The sequence below is a fragment of the Sebastes umbrosus genome, chromosome 6 (assembly GCF_015220745.1).
Source record: "Sebastes umbrosus isolate fSebUmb1 chromosome 6, fSebUmb1.pri, whole genome shotgun sequence".
NCBI lineage: Eukaryota > Metazoa > Chordata > Actinopteri > Perciformes > Sebastidae > Sebastes > Sebastes umbrosus.
In genome coordinates, this window is record NC_051274.1 from 23,908,581 (window position 1) to 23,928,739 (window position 20,159).

Consider the following 20,159-nt stretch of genomic DNA (forward strand, 5'->3'; position numbering starts at 1 on the left):
TATACGAAAGGGTCTAAGTATACTTGGCTCATACTGACAAGTATACAGAAAAGTCTAAGTATACTTGGCACACACTGACAAGTATACAGAATAGTATAAATATACATGGCTCATACTGACAAGTATACAGAAAGGTCTAAGTATACTTGGCTTATACTGACAAGTATACAGAAAAGTCTAAGTATACTTGGCTCATACTGACAAGTACAAGTATTTGGCTTATAGTGCCAGCTGGCATGAATTTATCTTTTTATAATTCAACTTTAGAATAAAAGTAGATGGAAGTGACCTTTTGTTATCATTTTAAATACAAAAAACAGCAAACACAGAAAGTATTTTAGTCATGTACTCTTGACTGGGGTTACTCCTCAGGACATAAATATTGTAATAAGGCCTTTAATTATTTATTTTTATATTACCTTTATTTCACAAACTGGTCATACAGGTTCAATTACAAAGACATGTGCAAAACTGTAAACTTTTTTATTTAAAATGATAAAAAAAAAAGGTCACTTCCATCTACTTTTATTATAAAGTTGAATTATAAAAAGATAAATTCATGCCAGCTGGCACTATAAGCCAAATATACTTAGACTATTCTGTATACTTGTCAGTATGAGCCAAGTATACTTAGACTATTCTGTATACTTGTCAGTATAAGCCAAGTATACTTAGACTATTCTGTATACTTGTCAGTATGAGCCAAGTATACTTAGATTTTTCGCTATATTTGTCAGTATAAGTATATTTATACTTTTCTGTATACTTGTCAGTATAAGTATACTTAGACTATTCTGTATACTTGTCAGTATAAGCCAAGTATACTAAGTTTTATTCTACTATTCTCTATACTTGTCAGTATGAGCGAAGTATACTTAGACTATTCTGTATACTTGTCAGTATAAGCCAAGTATACTTAGACTTTTAATTTCCTGATTTCAAACCACATTTGTATGAAACAAAAGGAATGAAATATACATCTTCACACAATGACTTTTCCCCTTATAGGCCCAAACACCCTTCAAGTCAGTTTTGATCATTTAGGTACTCCTGTTCTTGTATTGTGTTGTATAATGTATTTAGGCTAATTATGTATACATGTCTCAGTATAATGCATCTATATTCCCTTTTAGGGCAGCAGGTATCTTCAGTTTGAGTTAATGCTCACAAAGGGTGTTCAGTGATTACCAGAAGGCTTAATTAATGGTCGCTTGTTTAGCATCAAAAGAAAAAGGAGAGCTGTGATGTAATCACTTCTTCACCCCACTCTAGATGTAATCAGGATCAGCTGATGAGTCACTGAAAACACTTCAGTTAATCCAAAGATAAGTAAGTCACACAGTATTACACTGACGATTAAATACATCTTATTGGGTTATTGGTTTGGTAGATAAAAATGGCTCCACTGTTAATGCTCCCTTCAAAATAAAGAAAACATGTTTATAAATGATGAATCCAGTATTATGATTCAGTGAATATATACCTACAGGCAGTGTACTGTTTGATGTGTGACATCTGGACTTGCTGTGAATCTGTTAACATATCCAGACGTCCTATAACAGGGATGACTGAACATCTTCACAGACATGTTACATATGTAATTTGGTGACACCATAAACTAAGTATTAAGTGAAAGTAATCAGAAACTTCTACTAAAACTAAAAACATCTAATCTTTATGTGCCGGCAATTTAGAGATAATTTTCTTAGAAATGATGACAAATATATTAAATGAGGTATTTGAACCTAAAATATGCCTAAAGGAGATCTTTAAATAAGATTCGTCATATCATGTCACATAGATTACATTACATTATGTCCTAAACTCCGCAGCCTGTTCAAAACCTTTATTTTGTGAGAAGTCAATCAGCATTTTCGCGGTACATGTACTAGGATATTGTATGCAAATTAACATGATTTTTATTTGAATTGTCCAGTTATCAGAAACAATTCACATTGTGATCCATTAGACATAATAGACAAACAATTAAAACATTTTAAAATAAATCTTTAATCAGTTTCTTGATATTTGATTCACTGAGGGGTTTGAGAGTTTGAGAGCTACAGAGCATCACTGCAGATTGAGCCTGCTACCTTGACATCAACGATAAGACAGGGCATGTGGACAGGTAGCGGGACTAGAAAAAATACTTTGTAATGGAACAGAAAAATTGCCTCGCTCTGTTCTTGGGAGTCTATTTTGCGAGAGGACTCCTCTTCTTGAACACGTGCTCCATGTCGGCGTGTTCGGATGTGTCCAGTTGGATGTCGTACTTGGCCAGGATCTTCATGATGGGCCTGATCTTCAGCCACCACTGTGTCTTAGGGATGCGGTGCCTGTAGCAAACAGAGGAGGGCTGTTATTCACCATATACTCAACCTTAAACATGTCTCGTAGTACAGCAGACTATATGGAAAACATGCATCTTACTCGAGATCTGTGTCTCCCTTCAGTTCAGTAAGAGGCTGGAAGGTGAGCGCCCTCTTCTTCATGCCCAGCACGCAGGCAGAGTCCGGTGTGTTGGCAAAGATACGACCTAAAGGACACAGGAAGTGAAACAGTTCAATTGACATGCCATGTAATGATCATTACTACATCAAACACCAACAAACAGAGTATTATTAACTCTATATATACATGTGTGTGTGTGTGTGTGAGGCCCACGTACCGTGCCTATAACACTCCTTGAGTTTCTCAGTCAGCCACAGAACAGTCTTGGCGCCCATCTTTGTACCAAAGTTCCTGTCGAAGGGTGTTGGGGTGCCACCCTGTAGTCGATAAAGGACAGACGGGTGCATCATCGATCACATTGTAATATAACAAAAAACGAGAACAAAATCTGTTTCGACGCATGAACGGACCTGCTGCATGTGTCCGAGGACGTTCTTACGGCAGTCGAAGACGCCTTTGCCCTCCTCTGAGTACAGGTTGAAGATGAAGTCAGTGGTGTAGTTGGCATTAGAGTTCTCATTCCTACAGTAGGATGAAAAGTGATAGTTGAACAGTTGACGTAATAGCGGTGCAATGGTTCAACAAGTGGTTTGGTTTGTATTGCGTTTTTTGGGTCATGGTTTGGGTTTGTTTTGCACATTGAGAAGAAAAACAGAACCATTTCTAATGTGTTTGAACTCCAAAATATATAAATAGATTGATTGATAGTAATGATTGATAACACAGATTTTTATACATGAAATGAGGCAGCCTAGGCCTACTTAATGTGAAGTAGGCCTATATTCAGATAATTGCCTGTTCTGTGCTTCTGGCACCGCATCAAATAATTAGCAGGCCTCTTTTTAATAGTGGTGCAACGGTTCAACAAGAGCGGTTTGGTTTGTATATCAATGAAAAGTTAGTTTTTTTACGGTATGGTTTTAACTGATTTAAATGCACACATTGCTTACTTCACCCAGACTACTGGTAACACAATTCATATGTATTGCAAATCAGGTTCAGAAACCTACCTGAGGATCAAACCTCTCTTCACGGTTGTCTTCATCTTCTCCAGAAGATGCTGTACGTTCACCTGTTAGTCCACAGATCACAATCAGGACACATCTAAAAGGTGCAGAAACTCTTGCAGCTGGATAAACAGGTCCTGTCATCAGCTCACCTCCAGGTCTTTAATGCTGAATTTTTCCTCGTAGATGTAGGCGGCGTCAGCCCCAGCAGCCAAACCGGCCATGGTGGCCAAGTAGCCGCAGTAGCCACCCATCGTTTCTACGATGAACACACGACGCTTGGTCCCCGCTGCAGACTGTTTGATTCTGTCACAGGTCTGCAGAAAATAAGAGAAATTAATTTAGCTGTTTTTTTTTGTATATATGTGTGTATATCTGCTGTTGAGGCACTGACAGCGGTGATGGTGTTGAGGGCGGTGTCGGCGCCAATGCTGAATTCAGAGCCAGGGACGTTGTTGGAGACGGTGGCGGGAATAACCACCATGGGAATGCACATCTCCTCATATTTCTCTCTGGCTTGAACCATCTCCAGGGCTCCCACGTAGGCCTGTAGCAGGGGGGAGAAGATGAAGAGTCATTTGATCAGCCAATGCTGACACGACTTCTGGTTTTAAAAAGGAGAAGAATTTCTTTCACATCTTTTTTTTACCTCAAATCCACCAATGATCACCAAAGCATGGATGTTGAACTTGGCGATATTCTGGCTGATTTCCTCCAAAACTTTACTTGGCAGAGTTCTTTGGGAAACAAATTATACAGAGAAAAGTGTTGTAGTGTTATGACAAATGTTGAACCACTGAAAAAAAACAAAGAATACCAACTTATGTTTTACCTCTTGGTGCCCAGCATTGAGCCTCCTCTTCCAGTCCAACCAGTCACTGTAGTCCAGGTGATGGGCTCAATCTGCAATGAGGAAAAATTACCAATTTAATATGATAATAATAAAATAACATGGACAACTATTTGGAAACAAAGATAAATAACACAAAAATTGATTTACAATACATATATTAGGGCTGCAACAATTATTTTCATTGTCGATTAATCTGTTGATTATTTTCTTGATTAATTGATAAGTTGTTTGGTCTATAAAATGTCAGAAAAATGGTAAAAACTGTTGATCAGTGTTTCCCAAAGTCCAAAATTACGTCCTCAAATGTCTTGTTTTGTCCAAAACTCAAAGATATTCAGTTTACTGTCATAGAGGAGTAAAGAAACCAGTAAAACATTACTCAAGCCAATTAATTGATTATCAAAATAGTTGGCAATTCATTTAATAGTTGACAACTAATCAATTAATTGTTGCATCTCTAATATATATAGAAATAAATTGTCTTGTAGGGTTTGTTATTTAGAGAATGTTATTTTAAATTAGTAAAAAGAAAACAAAAATAGAGAACAAACTATTATTAGTATAACCTGACCAGAGTACCATCAATGTATGACAGCCTTTTATGTTTAATTTACTTAGTTTTTAACTATGTTTTGACACTATGGGTACAGTAGCATGCATTATACTTAACTCTGTGTACAAAGTTCAACAAATTATAACAAAAGGAGGTCTGGAGCAGAGAAGGGAAGTGTACACGTACCTGTCCGTGAGCCAGACCGTCAAATCCGTCATGGATAGCCAACATGTTGTGACCTTGGATGATTCCCATCCTGACCGCTGACCGGACGGCGGCGTTCATACCAGCACAGGGAGCACCGATGTTCATAATGGCCACGTTGATGTTGCTCTGGTCAGTAAGAGAGAGAGATGTTGGTGTAAGCAATCAAGTCATGAATTTAATTTTTCATAAAGAATAATCTTTATTAAGGATGTTAAGAGTCTACCTTACCTTAGTATCTGGGGGGTTGATGTGAGCCAGCAGCTTGTAGGTGTTCCAGTTGTTCTCAAAGCTCCTGCACGTTATAAATAACGTTGAGTGTTAGTAGTTCGGAGCAATACACTCCTTTCTTTTCTTTTTTAAATGTGTTTTATTGGTATTTAGTTCTACAGACAAGTTCAATGCAAACAACATTTTGTGTTTTACAAACAAAAGAGCACAAAAGGACAAAACATTAATAAATGATTGGATTAAGGGATAACATTTATGTTGTTGTTTTTTTTAAATCATTTTACTTTTTGTTCTATTCCTTTCTGTATTTTATGTACTTTATTCCATGTTTGAACTTTAGCCAGTATATTTTCTCTGTTCAATGCATTGAGACTGAGCCAATATGAAGCCTGGAGTGTGCCACCAAAATTATTTTGCATATCTAATTTTAATCAATTAATAAATCAATCAAATTAAAAAATATATATATTATAAATAAATTAAAAATAAATCTAAATGATGCATGATAAAGCCCCCAAATAAAAAGGTAATTTAATTTGCCAGGTAATAATTCTGTTTCTGTTCTTCAAATTATGAATCAATAATATTTTTAAATGATGGATCAATTTAATTGTTCATTACGGTTACACTCTTCCACATTTAAAGGAACAGTCTGTAACATTTTGGGGGATCTATTAGCAGAAATGGAATATAATATTCATAACTATGTTTTCATTAGTGTTTAATCACCTGAAACTAGGAATCGTTGTGTTTTTGTTAGCTTAGAATGAGCCCTTCATATCTACATAGATCCTCTTCACGGAGTCCGCCATGTTGCTCAAACCAAACTCTGGCTCTGGAGAGAACCTTTCACGTTTTTATGTTACCTGAAGGCCACCCTAGTTCTGCGACACACTTGGAAAAGGGAGGAATGAGCTGAGGAGTATTCAGTTGGTTGCAATCTGCAACCACACCACTAGATGCCACTAAATCTTACACACAGGTCCTTTAAGAGGAAAATACTTACTTTCCTCTGAGCTTGATGGCGTCCTCAAATCTGCCCTCAGCCATGGCGGTGGTCACATCTTTGGTCTGTAGCAAAGAGAGCGACAGAGAGTCTTTACTGTAATGTCAGTGCACATCCTCCAAAAACAAGTAGAGCAACACCCTGAGAGAGTACAGTAATTCATATTTTCACGTACCACTTGCACACACTCCATGAGCGGCAGTCTGACCGCCTGGTTCCCAGACAGGCTGACCACACAGGCAGGAGTTTCTGGAGTGGCCTCCAGCAGCGCCATCACCGCCTCCACACCCATCCTGCTGCCCTGGACGACACACACACACACAATCAGATCATCAGGTGTGTGTGTGTGTGAGGTGTTCACTGTCCTTTATATTTGTTGTTTTATTGAGACATCTACCAGGATTCTGTCGAAGGCGGAGGGCGTTCCTCCTCTCTGCACGTGTCCAAGAGTAGTGGTGCGAGTATCAAAACCGAGTCTGTCAGTCACCAGCTGGAGACAAATAAAAATCCACCTAGTTAGTGGTTAATGTTGTCTGTGCAACTTGGAATAATACTTTACATTAGTATGAAGGGCTTGCCTTCTTGATCTGGTCAGATGTAATTGGTTTGCCATTTCTGGCAATCGCACCCTCCGCCAAAATGATCACATTCAGACGACAACCTCTGGCCCTTTGCTAAAAAAAAACACAATCAGAGGAAATAAAGATGTATTTGTGCATTCTGACATATGTTGTAGTGTTTACACTGGAAAGTGTCCTAATACAGACACACATACGTCCGTCAGCCTCCTGCACAGGTGGTTCTCCCAGTCGTCATCTGGTGGCATCTCAGGAATGAACACCCAGTCTGCACCGCAGGCCAGAGCCGACACCAGGGCTAGGTACCTGCAGACACACAAGATAAACCCATGTACCAGCAATGTCTGTACAGAATTCAGGCATAAGTACACTTTATTTTGAGAGCATCTTGCATCCTGGTTGAATTACAGTAAAGTGATGTAATTTTCTGAACTTAGACCGTTCTATCTTCTTTTTTTTTATCCATTTGGTCATTATATCCACATTACTGATGATTATTTATCAAAAATCTCAGTGTAAATATTTTGTAAAAGCACCAATAGTCAACCCTATAATATCTTTATCGAGGTATTTGGTCAAAAAATATTGTGATATTTGATTTTCTCCATATCGCCCATCCTTAAAACAGATGAAAATGTATTCTACTTTGAACCAGTGATGTTGTATGTTCACTACATATAAACACAGACGTGTCCTTGTCAATACACACACACACACCCTAATGGAGCAAGCACACAAGGTACTGACCCACAGTGTCTGCCCATCACTTCCAGGATAAACGTCCTCTGGTGGCTGTGGATCAACAGAGAGCATTTTGTACACATAAGAAAAGAGGAATTGTAAAGAATATTTTGTACAAGATTTAAAAAAAAAAAACAATACACATTCTCACTTCTTCATACACTCAAAGTGGCAGTTATCTACTTGTCCTGGCGCAGCATTGTGTTACTGTGCATCAGAATAATTCATACTTCACGTCTCCTGTTCTTTCCTGCTGCTATGATCTAATTTAGATGAATATTAAAGAGAATCTCCGGGTCACAGTGATGTCTGACCTCTGTGCGGTCGTGGTGATGGCGTCCACCACCTCGATGATGCGGTGCAGGGCAGAGTCGGTGCCGATGGTCATGTCGGTGCCACAGAAGTCGTTGTCGATGGAGCCCACCATGCCCACGATGTTCAGGTGGGAAGATTTCTTGGCTTCTGCTTCTGTAATCTTACCTGCAGAAAAATTTAATAAAACAGAGATTGAAAACCATGAAAAGAAACATAATCACTTCATTTACTCACAGCTATCGCTGGTTTTTGGAGAAATTGTATTATTACTGAAGTGTGTTTTATTATTACCTCCCCTCACACACATCTAATTTAGGCTTTTTTTGGAAAATAATTGTATCTCTGTGTGCAAAGTTTATAGATTTGTTCCTTTCAAAACAATTGGTCCCCAAAAAAAACTAATTACATCAACTGTGATTTACTGTTGTAAAGCAATAAAACATATGTTTGTATAATAACCTGAAACTAGGAGTTGTTGTGTTTTCGTTAGCTTAGAATGAGTCCTTCATATCTACATAGGGAGCGGGTCCTCTTCACGGAGTACGCCATGTTGCTCCGCCATATTTCTACAGTAGCCCAGAACGGACAAACCAAACACTGGCTCTAGAGAGAGCCTTTCACGTTTTTGCATTACCTGAAGGCCACCGTAGATCTCCGACATGCTTGTGAAACTGCGGTAACGTGAGCCGCAGAGTGCAAAAACCGTGGTACCGCCAGCCGCCGTCTGACTTCCGTTGCTCCTAAAGTAGTGTTATTACGGTAAAGATGGCCTCTGAGGGAGGCGAACGGCATTACCACAGTCTTGCACCTCCAGCTAACGTTACAGCAGTCTTAGAAAGGGAGCGGAGGGGTACTCAGTTGGTTGCAATCTGCAGCCACATCACTAGATGCCGCCAAATCCTGCACACTGTACCTTTAATACATCTACTTTTTCCTCAGGACTCATTATTATTCTCACAGCGACTACGTTTGTCTCTTTACCAGCCTGGATGAGTTCACTAAGGAACCCGCTCCAGTCAGTCCTGAACTGGTTGGCTCCGGTCAGACTGCCGTCTCCTCCGATCACACACAGGTTGGTGATGCCGAGCTTCACCAGGTTACAGGCTGCCTTCAAACGACCTTCTTTGGTGCGGAAGTCTTTGCAGCGGGCGCTGCCGATGACGGTACCTCCCTGACACGAGAAGAGGAGAAGATACCGATGCACAAGAATGTAATAATGCAGTGATTGCTGAAATTTAACCCCACAATATTTTCCACAACGGTCAACCTTTAAACATTAAACTCTGTGCTGGGATGAGCACATTTTGGAATTAGAGATGCCTTGAAGTCACATCAAGGGAGGTTGCATCACACTTTGAGTAAATAGGGAAGGCACTTCAGAAGTGATATCCCTAAAATTGACCTTGGCCCGTTCCCACTCCGTTGCTCACTTTCACACACATCATAAATCTAAGCTCGTAATTACCTCTCCACCTGCCAGGCCTCTTTAATTAGACAACAGAGATGAGTAAAAGAAGTGAACGAATACAGTATTATTGCATCTCCATCATCCTTCGGTTACAGGGGCGATTTAAGTTTAGGTCATTTAATATCATCACTCAAAAATCCCTTTTCTCGTGTTGTCAACGCTTGTGAGGAGGAAGCTCTTGGTTTCAAGTGGAGAAGGTGTGTTAAAGGTTAAAGGATCAGTTCACTCAAATTACAAAAAATACATCTTCTCTCTTACTTCTAGTCCAGCCAGGCCGATATGTTCACTTCTATCTGGGTTATACACATCCGCCTGCAGCTGCCACGCAGATATAACGGAGGTGAGGTGAATTTTAAGCATTGAAAAATTACAGTAGTAATTTAGGCAAAATGATGCTTTTGGTTCAGTTCAAAAGTGTTCCAGTCACTCTGCATAATCCACAGATCTCCTCACTTTCAACAGTTTTTGTCAGAGCCACTTTCAACCCAATAAATAGTTATTCAGATTAACCCGGGACACTTTTTATGGAAAGACAAATTGCTGCTGAACTTTTTAACTCTAACTTTTCAGCGCTTTGTGAGGATCACCTACTGTACATTGTATTGGTGTGGCAGCAGAAATCTCAAGATGGATATCGCCAAACCTGAAGAAATTAAACCAAAACTATTATGTGATAGGCTGTCTGAGAAAGTCCTTTAACTTAATTCAACTCACTAAAGGTCTTATCCCCAGACTGAACCCCCCTTCATTCTCTCTTTTTTTGTTTTTTTCATTGACAGGGAACGTTAGTGTGCTGTGTAAGAGGTGGATGGAGGGGAGGGAGGGTACTGGGGGTATTGAAAAATAAATAAAAGACGAGGAATATAAGAATTATGCCTTTAAATGCTTCCTTTGTAATACCGCAGACTGTTTTGTAATAGTAAAATTATATCAAGGAATAAGATGTAATGATGTTGAACCGGTGTTCCCCAAGGAAGAAATTAAAACAAAAAAAAAATGAATACAAAACTATCTGCCTGCCTGGAAACAAGAAACGGTAAATTACACTTTTTCTGGGGGTTGAACTGACCCTTTAAAAAGTGTTTACTCGGCTGCACATCACTCACCAGCTGAAGCATCATGGACACACTCTCCCATGTGGCGGGGCGAATGTTTTCTCCTCCATCCACCAGACCCTGGTAGCCCTGCAGCAACACGTTAACAAACACTGTGGTTGAATAAAGACACAGTTATACTTGATGTACCAGTTTAATGCTGCACTTCCACAAAATGCTCTTTTTCTTTCATAACTTTCATAATACACAGATCACATTTTTAAAGAGGATCTATTATGCACATTTTCAGGTTTATACTTGTATTTTGGGTTTCTACAAGAACATGTTTATGCTTTAATGTTCAAAAAACACCTGAAAAGACCATTCTGTTGTGATTGGTCAGCCAAACCAAACTCTTCGGTCTCCGCTCAAACTAGCTGAGGGTGTGCCAAACTAGCCGCCAGGCAGGTATTATGCAAATGTGTTACTTGGTGACATCACCACATTACAGAAGAAAAGGCGGGACTTCAAGCAAGGCGTTTCAGGCAGTTTAGGAGCAGTGTTTCTGTGGGGAAGTAACTCCCGCTGGCATGGATTTTGGGCTTTGTAACTTTGCAGACATTTTACATGCACAAAAAACTATATAACACTAAAGGAAAGGGAAAAAGCACAATAGGTCCTCTTAAAGAATCCCTGTCTTGTATTTATTTGCAATATCATATGTTGTGTGTACTGTAGCCTGTTTTCAGCATCGTACCTCATGAACAAAGAAGACTTTGGCTCCGGTGTAGAGACCAACTCTGACTGTGGCTCTCACAGCGGCGTTCATACCTGAGACACAAAAATGACACATGATGACTGAGGTCACATTGTAGAACAATGTCAGACACTTCCTGTCAGATATCAGCTTAAGACTTAACCTTTAAGTGACTTGTACGTTGGCACCAGATGAGACGAAAATAGCCGTATGGAAAGGAGAGTTTATGGGAGTGTATGTCTTGTGTACCATTGGATGTCCAGTACAGTAAAGGCCACAGTGCGAGCTTGTGTTGTGGCAGGATGGCATGTTGCAGCTCTTGTTTCATCAGACAGCAGCTGTGGATAGGGGGGGCGTTACTCTCCTCCATACCAGAAAAAGGTCAACGCCACTAAAATTAGCCGCAAAGACGTGAAATAAGGGAACGCTTTGGGCAGATAACACAAAGTGTTGGAGTCAGGTTTGGAGAGAGGGAACGCACAAGAACATGAGATGAATATGTGACATCGTCCAGTTGAACTTGAGTTGATGTCGTCATTTTATACAGGAGAAGAATGCCAGTTTTTAAGTTTAACAAAGGAAAACACAGTCTGAATGGATGATATCTTAACGAACTCTCAATCTACACAGTTTACTTTGTCTGTCACTTGTAAGGACATTCGAAGCTTTGCTGGATGTACATCAAACACTGGTGGTGTTGTAAATCTGAGAGGCAATCTTCTCATCATCCATCATCAATCAACCGACAGCTGGCCGTCTGTGCCACACGTACGTCTTGGAAAAATGTCACTTGCCCTTTCTGTTCTTCGGCTCCTGAACTTCAGATGTCATGCAGATCATTAACATGATACTTGATTGGCTCCCGTACGATTAAAGGCTCCCACAGCTGGTTGGGTTTCAGTGTTGCGTGTCAGACACATCAGCAGGGAAGCTGACAGATTTTACCCCTCCCTCTGACTCTGATTTTGTGTTGTTCAAAATAAAGCTGTGATAAAGCAGAAGATCCTCTGCTTACCTTGGGCGTCTCCTCCTGACGTCAGCACGGCGATGGAGCGTCCGATCCCCATCTTTGAGGGGTCCATGGTTGGATGGAGATCCTTGGACATGTTTCCAGACAGGTGGACAAGACGAAGAGGAAAGAAAAGGAGAAAGAACAGAGCCGCTCTTCCTTCACTCTCTGCTCCTCAGGGGAGGTACGAGTGACAGCAGAGGCTTTATAGTCCACTGTTGGCCGAGCCCCCTCCCACTGACACGCTCCACCACTCACTTATTACTAAATATACTCCATCAGGCTCAGTAACCACCTGCAGGGGGACAGTTACACACGGGGAAACACAATGGCACATCTGAAAGGAAACAGTTTGAATGCATTTCAGATTAGTTCTTTCCACTTAATACGTACAAAGAAACAAAATAATGAAAAGGATTTAGAAATTTTTGGGGTTTATTTTGTCACTGCTACACATGAAATTAGAGCCAAGAAGAACAGCTCCAGCTCAGGACGACTCCTGAACTCAAACGATGTGTGAATTATCAATTAGTCGATCAACCAAATTCAATAAATTTGATAATCTAGTAATCAAATCATGTAAAAAATAACATAGTAAATTGGATATTTTTGGCCCATTTGTCACAACATAAGCTATTTGAATTTGTCTCTTTGGTCTCTGAGCTGTTCTTTCATTATGTTTGACATTTATTAGCCTAAATAAAAACACGTCAGTTTCAAGCTGATTCAGCAGCAGGGTGAATTTCACATGTACTTTACTGTATCCAAAGTAATTGAGTAATTTGACATTGAAAATACTTTTAATAGATGTATATTATGCGTCTATTTGACTGTAGATGTTTAGTTTAGATTAAAGGTATTCAAGGTGAAAAGTGAAAGTTTAGTAGATGTCTAGATTAGGCGTTGTTTCAAACTGTAAATCTGTGTATGTGATAAAAAAAATAAACTTATACTCTTAATGCGGGGGTGTGCTGTCCTTATGTTAAATATTTACAAGTTTTTATGCATTTTTAAAATATGTAATGATGTTTCAAAATCTAAAACCGGGCTATATTTAGCCAATAAATCCTGTGGTCTATATCAGAGCTAAAGCATAGAGGCAATGTTGAAAAGCCGTCTATTGCTCATACTGTCTTCTCTCTAAACAGGATACTGTGTCCCATGACTGTGACCGCTGATATGTGCACATTGTAAAGACTTGAACTCTACATCTGGCCCAGAGGCACTCTGGAGAATGCAGGACAACCTGCTATATCTTGTTTCATGTAATAAAGATGCTCTTTTTTCCACGTCTTTAATGTTGAGGAGTTTATGTGAGCGATGACAGCATTACATAAGACTTCAGGAAAAAAAACCTGCCTGAAGTTCTTATGAGAACATAATCAGGCAAAAGATAAAAATAGCAGTCAAATTCAAAGCGGAAGGGGCCAATATATATATAATTTATATCCGATTTTGGAATTCAACTAATGATTAGTTTCATTATTGTCATCTTCCAGATACATAAAAAAACAATTATTTTATCTTCAGACATTTATTCATATCAAACAAGGCAAAAAAAGGGTTTCTATTTATCTTATTGTTTTATATCAAGACATCAATTTTTTTTAAATCAGATTTAGAGGTCCACAGTTATGGAATTCACTGAATATGCCACTGACATCGTAAACTTCCCTGCAAGCTTTTAGGACAGAGTTGAAGAAATTTCTTGATCCTCATCTTGAACCTCATGGTAAGATGCTTCTGTTGGTTGTACATATCTACTTACTCTAGATTTGTTTTGTTTTTCTCTTATTTTTTCCTTTTCTTTTACTACTGATTATACTTGCTTAGGAGTTTTGTGTATATACAGTAAATATTCTTTGTGCTATGTGTTCTTTGTTTGTTCATTTGTTTGTTTTGTTTCCCTTTTGATGAGTAATAGTGTCATTTTTAAAATGTGTTTATATAGGGGAGGACTCTGAATAAGCCTTTCAGGCTTCCTTCCTCTGCTGCACTGGAATTACTGTTTTTCCTATTGTATGTATTTTGTATCCAAATAATTGTGCAAATAAACTAAACATAGAAGTATAAACAGTGGAACAAAATTGAATTAACAATGATTCAAAAGAGAGAAGATCATCAAATCCTGATATTTGAGAGACTTGAATCAACAAATATTTGATGTTTCCCTCATAAATTAATTAAATGATTACTTGATTATCAACCAATGAATTGTTTCAGCACTAAACCTGACTATTAGATTCTAGTATGAAGCTCCAAAAACAGTGAATCCTACATTTCCCATAATGCAACCATTATCATAATGCCCACATCTCTCACTCACTCCATGCAGACAGTCTGTAACTTTAGAAAAAGCTCCTCCAGAACTTAAGACATTTTTTTATACAACTGTGGGATTTATACAAATAAGTGGGACGCTCCTTTAAATAATTTCAAGAGCTGAAAGAAAAATGGCCAGACATTAACATATATCATTTTATTATAAACACTGTACAAAAAGAACATTATTCATTTCTAATCCACACAAGAACATTGTGGTGTGACGCTCTGAGCCGTCCTAATCTATCTGTATACTAAAGCTATAACACTGATTCAGTCCAGAGTCTTCATTGACATTTTAAAACGTTTATTTTTCCAACATTGTTTCTAATAGGCGTGCATCTACACTGTCTACATGAGTGCCTGCAGTGTAGAAGATGCATTATTTAACAGATACAAGTTTTTTTTTATTTTTTAAAAAGCATCTACAGAGAGCGGTCATAAACATTTATAAGACAAAAAGGTTTCTAAAAATATATACTAGCAGCATTCTTTGGACTGGTATTAAGGCTGGCAACGACAGTGTTGGACATAGTTCCATTAAAAAAAGTCTCATCAGTAACACCAGAGTGATTTTATTTTTTACTCATCCACTCTGGATATTAATCAGTCAAACAAATACTGTTGTTGTAGTGCAAAGTCATCTCTGCTGCAGCGGAGAGCCGAGAGGAGAAGAGCAGCCGGACGAGAGCTCGAAACCAATCGGAACAAATGTCTGGAAAACAAAACAAAAATAAATATTTATATTAACTTGTGTGTCTGTTTAGAGAATATACTGTATATGCACATGCTTTGCCACTGTCAAACTAAATGTGTAACTAGTATGTGTATCATACTGTGTTGTAAATTGAAGGAATAGTTCAATATTTTGGGAAATAAGTTAATTTGCTTTCTTGCTTTGTAAGAAGGTGAAAACATTTTATAGGCAGTGCATTTATGAATGCGCTAAATACTCAAAACCTGCTTAGATTTAGTATATAATGTGGGTTTGGGGCACAGCATCAATCTGGTCCCACAGTATCTATCTCTGTACTGAACTAAGAGATGAGCAACAACAAACGATGGATGTATAAAGAGAACTGGATACAGCGTTATGAAAGTTGCTCAGTGCCGCATGAAGCAAAAAAAGCTCGACATCTAAATGATAAAGTACCCGGATCCGTATCCATTGGGCCCATAGAGCAGTGATTCCCAACTTATTTTGTGATCACAGACTTTGCGGGAACAAGACTCAAAGTCTGTGAGCCTGTGGACATTGGGATTAGGCCATATATGCTATTTTATAACACTTTTAATATTGCATAAATATGGATTATTTAGTCAGTTAAAATAACAGTTCAAACACATCATGTTTTGCTCTGGTGATTTATGCTGCTCATTTGTCCTCTCATACACTTTAGTGACTAAACACTTATTGTTTAAAAACAATGGATCGATGAATCATTTCAAAACTATCGTGTCAGTGATTTAATGTAAAAATGCAACCCAAAACTCCATTAATACTTATTTTTCTGCACACTGTCAGCGGTGTACTCACAGAGGACTCTTTGGAGAGCAGGATGGAGGCCAGCGGGTTTCCACAGCGGGGCCGAGGGCGGAGAAACCCCGGAGCATTCGGGTCCGGCGCTGAGGTGTAGGAGGCCACCTCCTCGTCCAAACGCAGCTCCTCCAGAGCAAGAAGACGCTTACGCAGCATCGCCACTGCAGGATTCAGAGCACAACTTTTCTGAACAATGAGGTCTGTAATAGAAAAAGTCACAATATAAAAATATATTTACAGTCACCATTCAGGAAAAAATGTTCATTGCATGTGTAACACCATAAGATTGATTGTTATGAGGTGTCAGTGTTACCTCTGTGCAGACTCTGAACAGAAGGTTTGATCTGACAGGTTGGCGCTGACACAGATGACACCTCTTCGTGTACTGGCAGAACCGGGCCATGCTGCTTGTCACGGGCTGAGCCCTCCTGCTTCACGAAGCGTGGAGCTCTTAACAGCGTTTTGCCCGTTGAGAAAAAAATGACAGACTCTCTATGGGGTTCCTGGATGAACGGCTGTCCTCCCACAATCCTCTGCTCCTCCTCTTCAACCTCGTCACTGCTGACCCTGCTCGCCTCTTCCTTTTCTTCACAGAGGGATTTAGTCTGGAGGAGTGAGGACACCAAACAGCGTACAGTCACTTTTCAATATATTTTAAATAAATAACTATAACTTAATTCAATATGGATCTCTGTATGGCTGTAAGGGTTGAACTTCCTACAGTTGTGACTTGAACTGGGAGCTGCTCTGCTCGTGTCTCAGCATCTTTGTCCGTCACATCGGTGCTCTGCTCGTCCTCTTGATCATCAAATAATCTCTGGACGATCTCCTGCCAACAAACAAAAAAAGTCATATGAATTGTGATACGGAGCACAGTATGTGTATTTCTGGTTATAAGATTTAAGATATATATATAGAATATAAATATATATCTATATATATATATATAGATATATATAGAAGAAAGAAGATATAGAAGTTTAAGATAAAAAGCTGTGATGGAGGACGCTAAAAACTACAGCATAATGTTATACAGGGCTGCAACTAACGATTATCATCATTGTCGATTAATCTGTCGATTATTTTCTTTTGCTTTTCTTGACAATCAGTCGAGTAGTTGTCAACTATTAAATTAATCGGCAACTATTTTGACAATCTATTAATCAGTTTGAGAATTTTTTTAAGAAAAACAAAAGTCAAAATTCTCTGATTTCAGCTTCTTAAATGTGAATATTATCTGGTTTCTTTACTACTCCATGACAGTAAACTGAATATCTTTGAGTTGTGGACAAAACAAGATATTTGAGGACATCATCTTGGGCTTTGGGAAACATTTTTCACCATTTTCTGACATTTTATAGACCAAACATCTAATCGATTAATCAAGAAAATAATCAACAGATTAATCAACTATGAAAATAATCATTGGTTGCCGCACATAATACAATTGATATGATTTCCTGCTCTCACCTCCTGGTGCGGCTGAAGGTTGGCTTTGCAGCTCTGAAGCCCGGGAGTGGCGGCGTACGGTGACTGTTGTGTCGACAGGTGCCATTTCTGAAAACAGCATCGTGGTGAGATGAGGGAGTGACGGTGAGAAACACCACGTACCAAAACAGACAGAGCATGAATACACAATACATGTATACTGACCATAGCAGACATGGGCTGGTGCCTGGTGTCGCGGACCCTCTGTGGAGTCCATTTCGACAGTGGAGACTCTTTGACTGCTACTGCCGAGGATAAAACAGCTGTCACGTCAGGGTGTAAGGACAGAGAGATAAGGATGCATTAGGTTTCACAAGATAACAACGATTCTGCATCTTACCTGCTGATCCTCCAGTCGCCTCTGCACGATTCTTTCTAACCGGCACTCTCTGAGCCTGAGAGAGGAAACAACACAGTAAATGTTACACAAGCAATGTAATAACATTTTTAAAAAGTGCTGAAAACAAATGTTATATATGCATACTGTGTAGATTGAAGTGTTTCTGCCTGATGGACAGACAGAGCTTCGAGATGTGGCACCCAGAAGCCCTCCACCCTTCACTCCCTCGTTCTGCAGGATACTTCGCAGAGCAGCGGAGTCTGGGGAGAATTGCACCGACTTCATTGATCCTGTAAGAGGAGAACAAAGAGCACAAATTCAGATGACATGCAAAGGCCAATTCATTTACATTTCATTGTTGGTTGTGTAACTTTATATATAAAGTAATACTGGGTACCGTTCAGCTTTACAAAAACTAAAAGTAGCTTGCTTCTCTCCGTTTCTCGTCGACACAAGACATCACTTTTGGGTTCTTTAATCTTGCATTTTTGTTAAATTGTTGATAACCTATACGTAGTGTTTAAACAAAACAATCACTAATAGTTCTACAGTTTGGAAAATTTGCTTTCTTGCTGAGAGTTAAATGAGAACACAGATGCCATTCTCATTTTTATATGGTGAATATGAAGTGGGAGCCAGCTGCCAGTTAGCTTAGCTTAGCACAAAGACTGGAAACGAAGGGAAACAGCTAGCCTGACTCTGTGCAAAGGTAACAAATCCTGCCTACTAGCACCTCTAAAGCTCACTTGTTAACGCTTTATATTATGTTCGTTTCATTCGTACAAAATCTGAAGTATAAAAACAACATGTTGCTGTGTTACATGGGGTTATGTCCTGGACTATTTCTTGGCTGGATGTATAAAGAGAGCTGTGTTCAGCATCGGCACTAAGCCTTGCTGCCAGTTTGTATCAGTGGCCACTCGCGGTACTGCAATGAAAACAAATCCCCTGCAGCTCAAAAAGTATTTTCCCCATAGACCTCCATTTTAAAAGACATGTCTGTAAAACTGTTGACAGGACATCTTGAACTGTAAACAAGATCACTTATTATTCTTTGTATTAAGAATTTTTAAACCATGTAGGTTTTATATCTGCAAAACTTTACAATTTTGACTCCAACAAAATTTCACGTGATGAGAAGCGATTACATTTCTAATGTCAGCCAGTCATTGTTAATGGGTTTAACAATAACCTTTACATCTACTGTGATCACTTACTGTACATACACATTATGTTTTTTCAGCTTACCTGTAGTAAGTCCAGCTTTGTGTCGACTCTTCATGGCTGACACTCGCTGGGGCTGCAAACAAGAGACTCACCTAATTATTATTTAACACATTTGAAAGATTTATTAAAATGGTTAAACACTGAAATCACAATTCAATCATCAATCATTCAAAACCTCCATCAGTAAAGAGTAGGGACCAAAAGACAGAGTAAAAGAGGGAAGTAAATGATAATTATAAAACCAACTCACCAGATAGTTGGTGGTTTTGGAGTGTAGAGAAGCAGATCCCAGACCTGTGGCCATTACTCCTTGGTTTCGGAGGATACTGAGCAAAGCCGCATGATCAGACTGGAAGTTCTCCCCTTTGTCTGAATTACATAAGAAACACTGGTTACAGCTATTCACATGGAAAAATAAGTTGTTGTTGTTGTCCAGTAAAAACAAACTAAACAAATAAATCAAAACCTATATGCAAAAGATTTGTGTTGCTCTATTTATTTAACCAACCCTCATTAATATTAAATGTTGTGGACACAATAATAGAAACACCTGTCAGTTTAACGCAATACAAAACAGCACCACAAACTACATCCTTCAAAATTACCATAAAGTTGAATCAACACTAGGGCTGGGCGATATGACCAAAATTTTCTATCCCGATATAGGGAATTTCATATCTTTATTACAATATACTGTATATCACGATACAGCATGTTTTCTGGTAATTCAATAAATAATGAAATAACCACCTGGTAAAACCTATTTTTGTATTTTCCTGTGTGAATTTAATACTTGACAAATAAAAAGTCCTAGAGTATTTTCTCATTTTAAGAACTTGAGTGCAAAGTAAACAGAACAGTTTTAAGTGACATTATAGAGAAAAAAGAAAGAAATATAGGCCTAGCCTATATCACGATAGAAACGTTATAGAAAAACATATAAGAGAGACATTTCCATATTGTTTTGATGATATATATCATCATATTTCACAGCCCTATTCAACACCTCTCTAAAACAGTTTCAACAAAAAATAA

General features: G+C 38.8%; 2 protein-coding genes across 2 annotated transcripts in view; both read right to left on the reverse strand.

The window, feature by feature from the left end:
• Positions 1-1,990: 1,990 nt before the first annotated feature.
• On the reverse strand, positions 1,991-12,398 carry pfkma (phosphofructokinase, muscle a). The gene is made up of 22 exons (XM_037773063.1): positions 12,214-12,398; positions 11,199-11,272; positions 10,514-10,591; positions 8,921-9,110; positions 7,939-8,104; positions 7,631-7,675; positions 7,081-7,189; positions 6,884-6,979; positions 6,703-6,795; positions 6,481-6,606; positions 6,306-6,370; positions 5,300-5,363; positions 5,051-5,197; positions 4,291-4,361; positions 4,108-4,195; positions 3,853-4,005; positions 3,611-3,775; positions 3,462-3,523; positions 2,862-2,973; positions 2,669-2,768; positions 2,431-2,536; positions 1,991-2,336 (listed from the first exon to the last, which is right to left on the reverse strand). Exons 1-22 carry the CDS (start codon positions 12,302-12,304, stop codon positions 2,195-2,197), a joined length of 2,343 nt encoding a protein of 780 aa, XP_037628991.1. The 5' UTR covers positions 12,305-12,398; the 3' UTR covers positions 1,991-2,194.
• Positions 12,399-14,819: 2,421 nt separating this feature from the next.
• The window catches only part of LOC119490686 (trophinin associated protein), a 7,845-nt gene continuing 2,505 nt past the window's right edge, over positions 14,820-20,159 (reverse strand). The window contains exons 5-14 of the mRNA XM_037774203.1: positions 19,375-19,493; positions 19,146-19,197; positions 18,042-18,187; positions 17,898-17,952; positions 17,723-17,820; positions 17,540-17,626; positions 16,791-16,898; positions 16,383-16,674; positions 16,067-16,269; positions 14,820-15,244 (exon numbers count right to left, since the gene is read on the reverse strand). Of these exons, the coding sequence (XP_037630131.1) occupies positions 15,170-15,244; positions 16,067-16,269; positions 16,383-16,674; positions 16,791-16,898; positions 17,540-17,626; positions 17,723-17,820; positions 17,898-17,952; positions 18,042-18,187; positions 19,146-19,197; positions 19,375-19,493 (1,235 nt within the window). The 3' untranslated portion in view covers positions 14,820-15,169. The remainder of the gene's footprint in view (positions 15,245-16,066; positions 16,270-16,382; positions 16,675-16,790; positions 16,899-17,539; positions 17,627-17,722; positions 17,821-17,897; positions 17,953-18,041; positions 18,188-19,145; positions 19,198-19,374; positions 19,494-20,159) is intronic.

Bases quoted from the DNA above. Each gene is read 5' to 3' on its own strand.
- pfkma (XM_037773063.1), bottom strand. From the start codon at position 12,304: ATGTCCAAGGATCTCCATCCAACCATGGACCCCTCAAAGATGGGGATC. The intron at 6,371-6,480 runs GTACGTGAAAAT...TCTTTGCTACAG, and splicing joins TCATGGAGTGTGTGCAAGTG to ACCAAAGATGTGACCACCGC. The intron at 5,198-5,299 runs GTAAGGTAGACT...CTTACTGACCAG, and splicing joins TCAACCCCCCAGATACTAAG to AGCAACATCAACGTGGCCAT.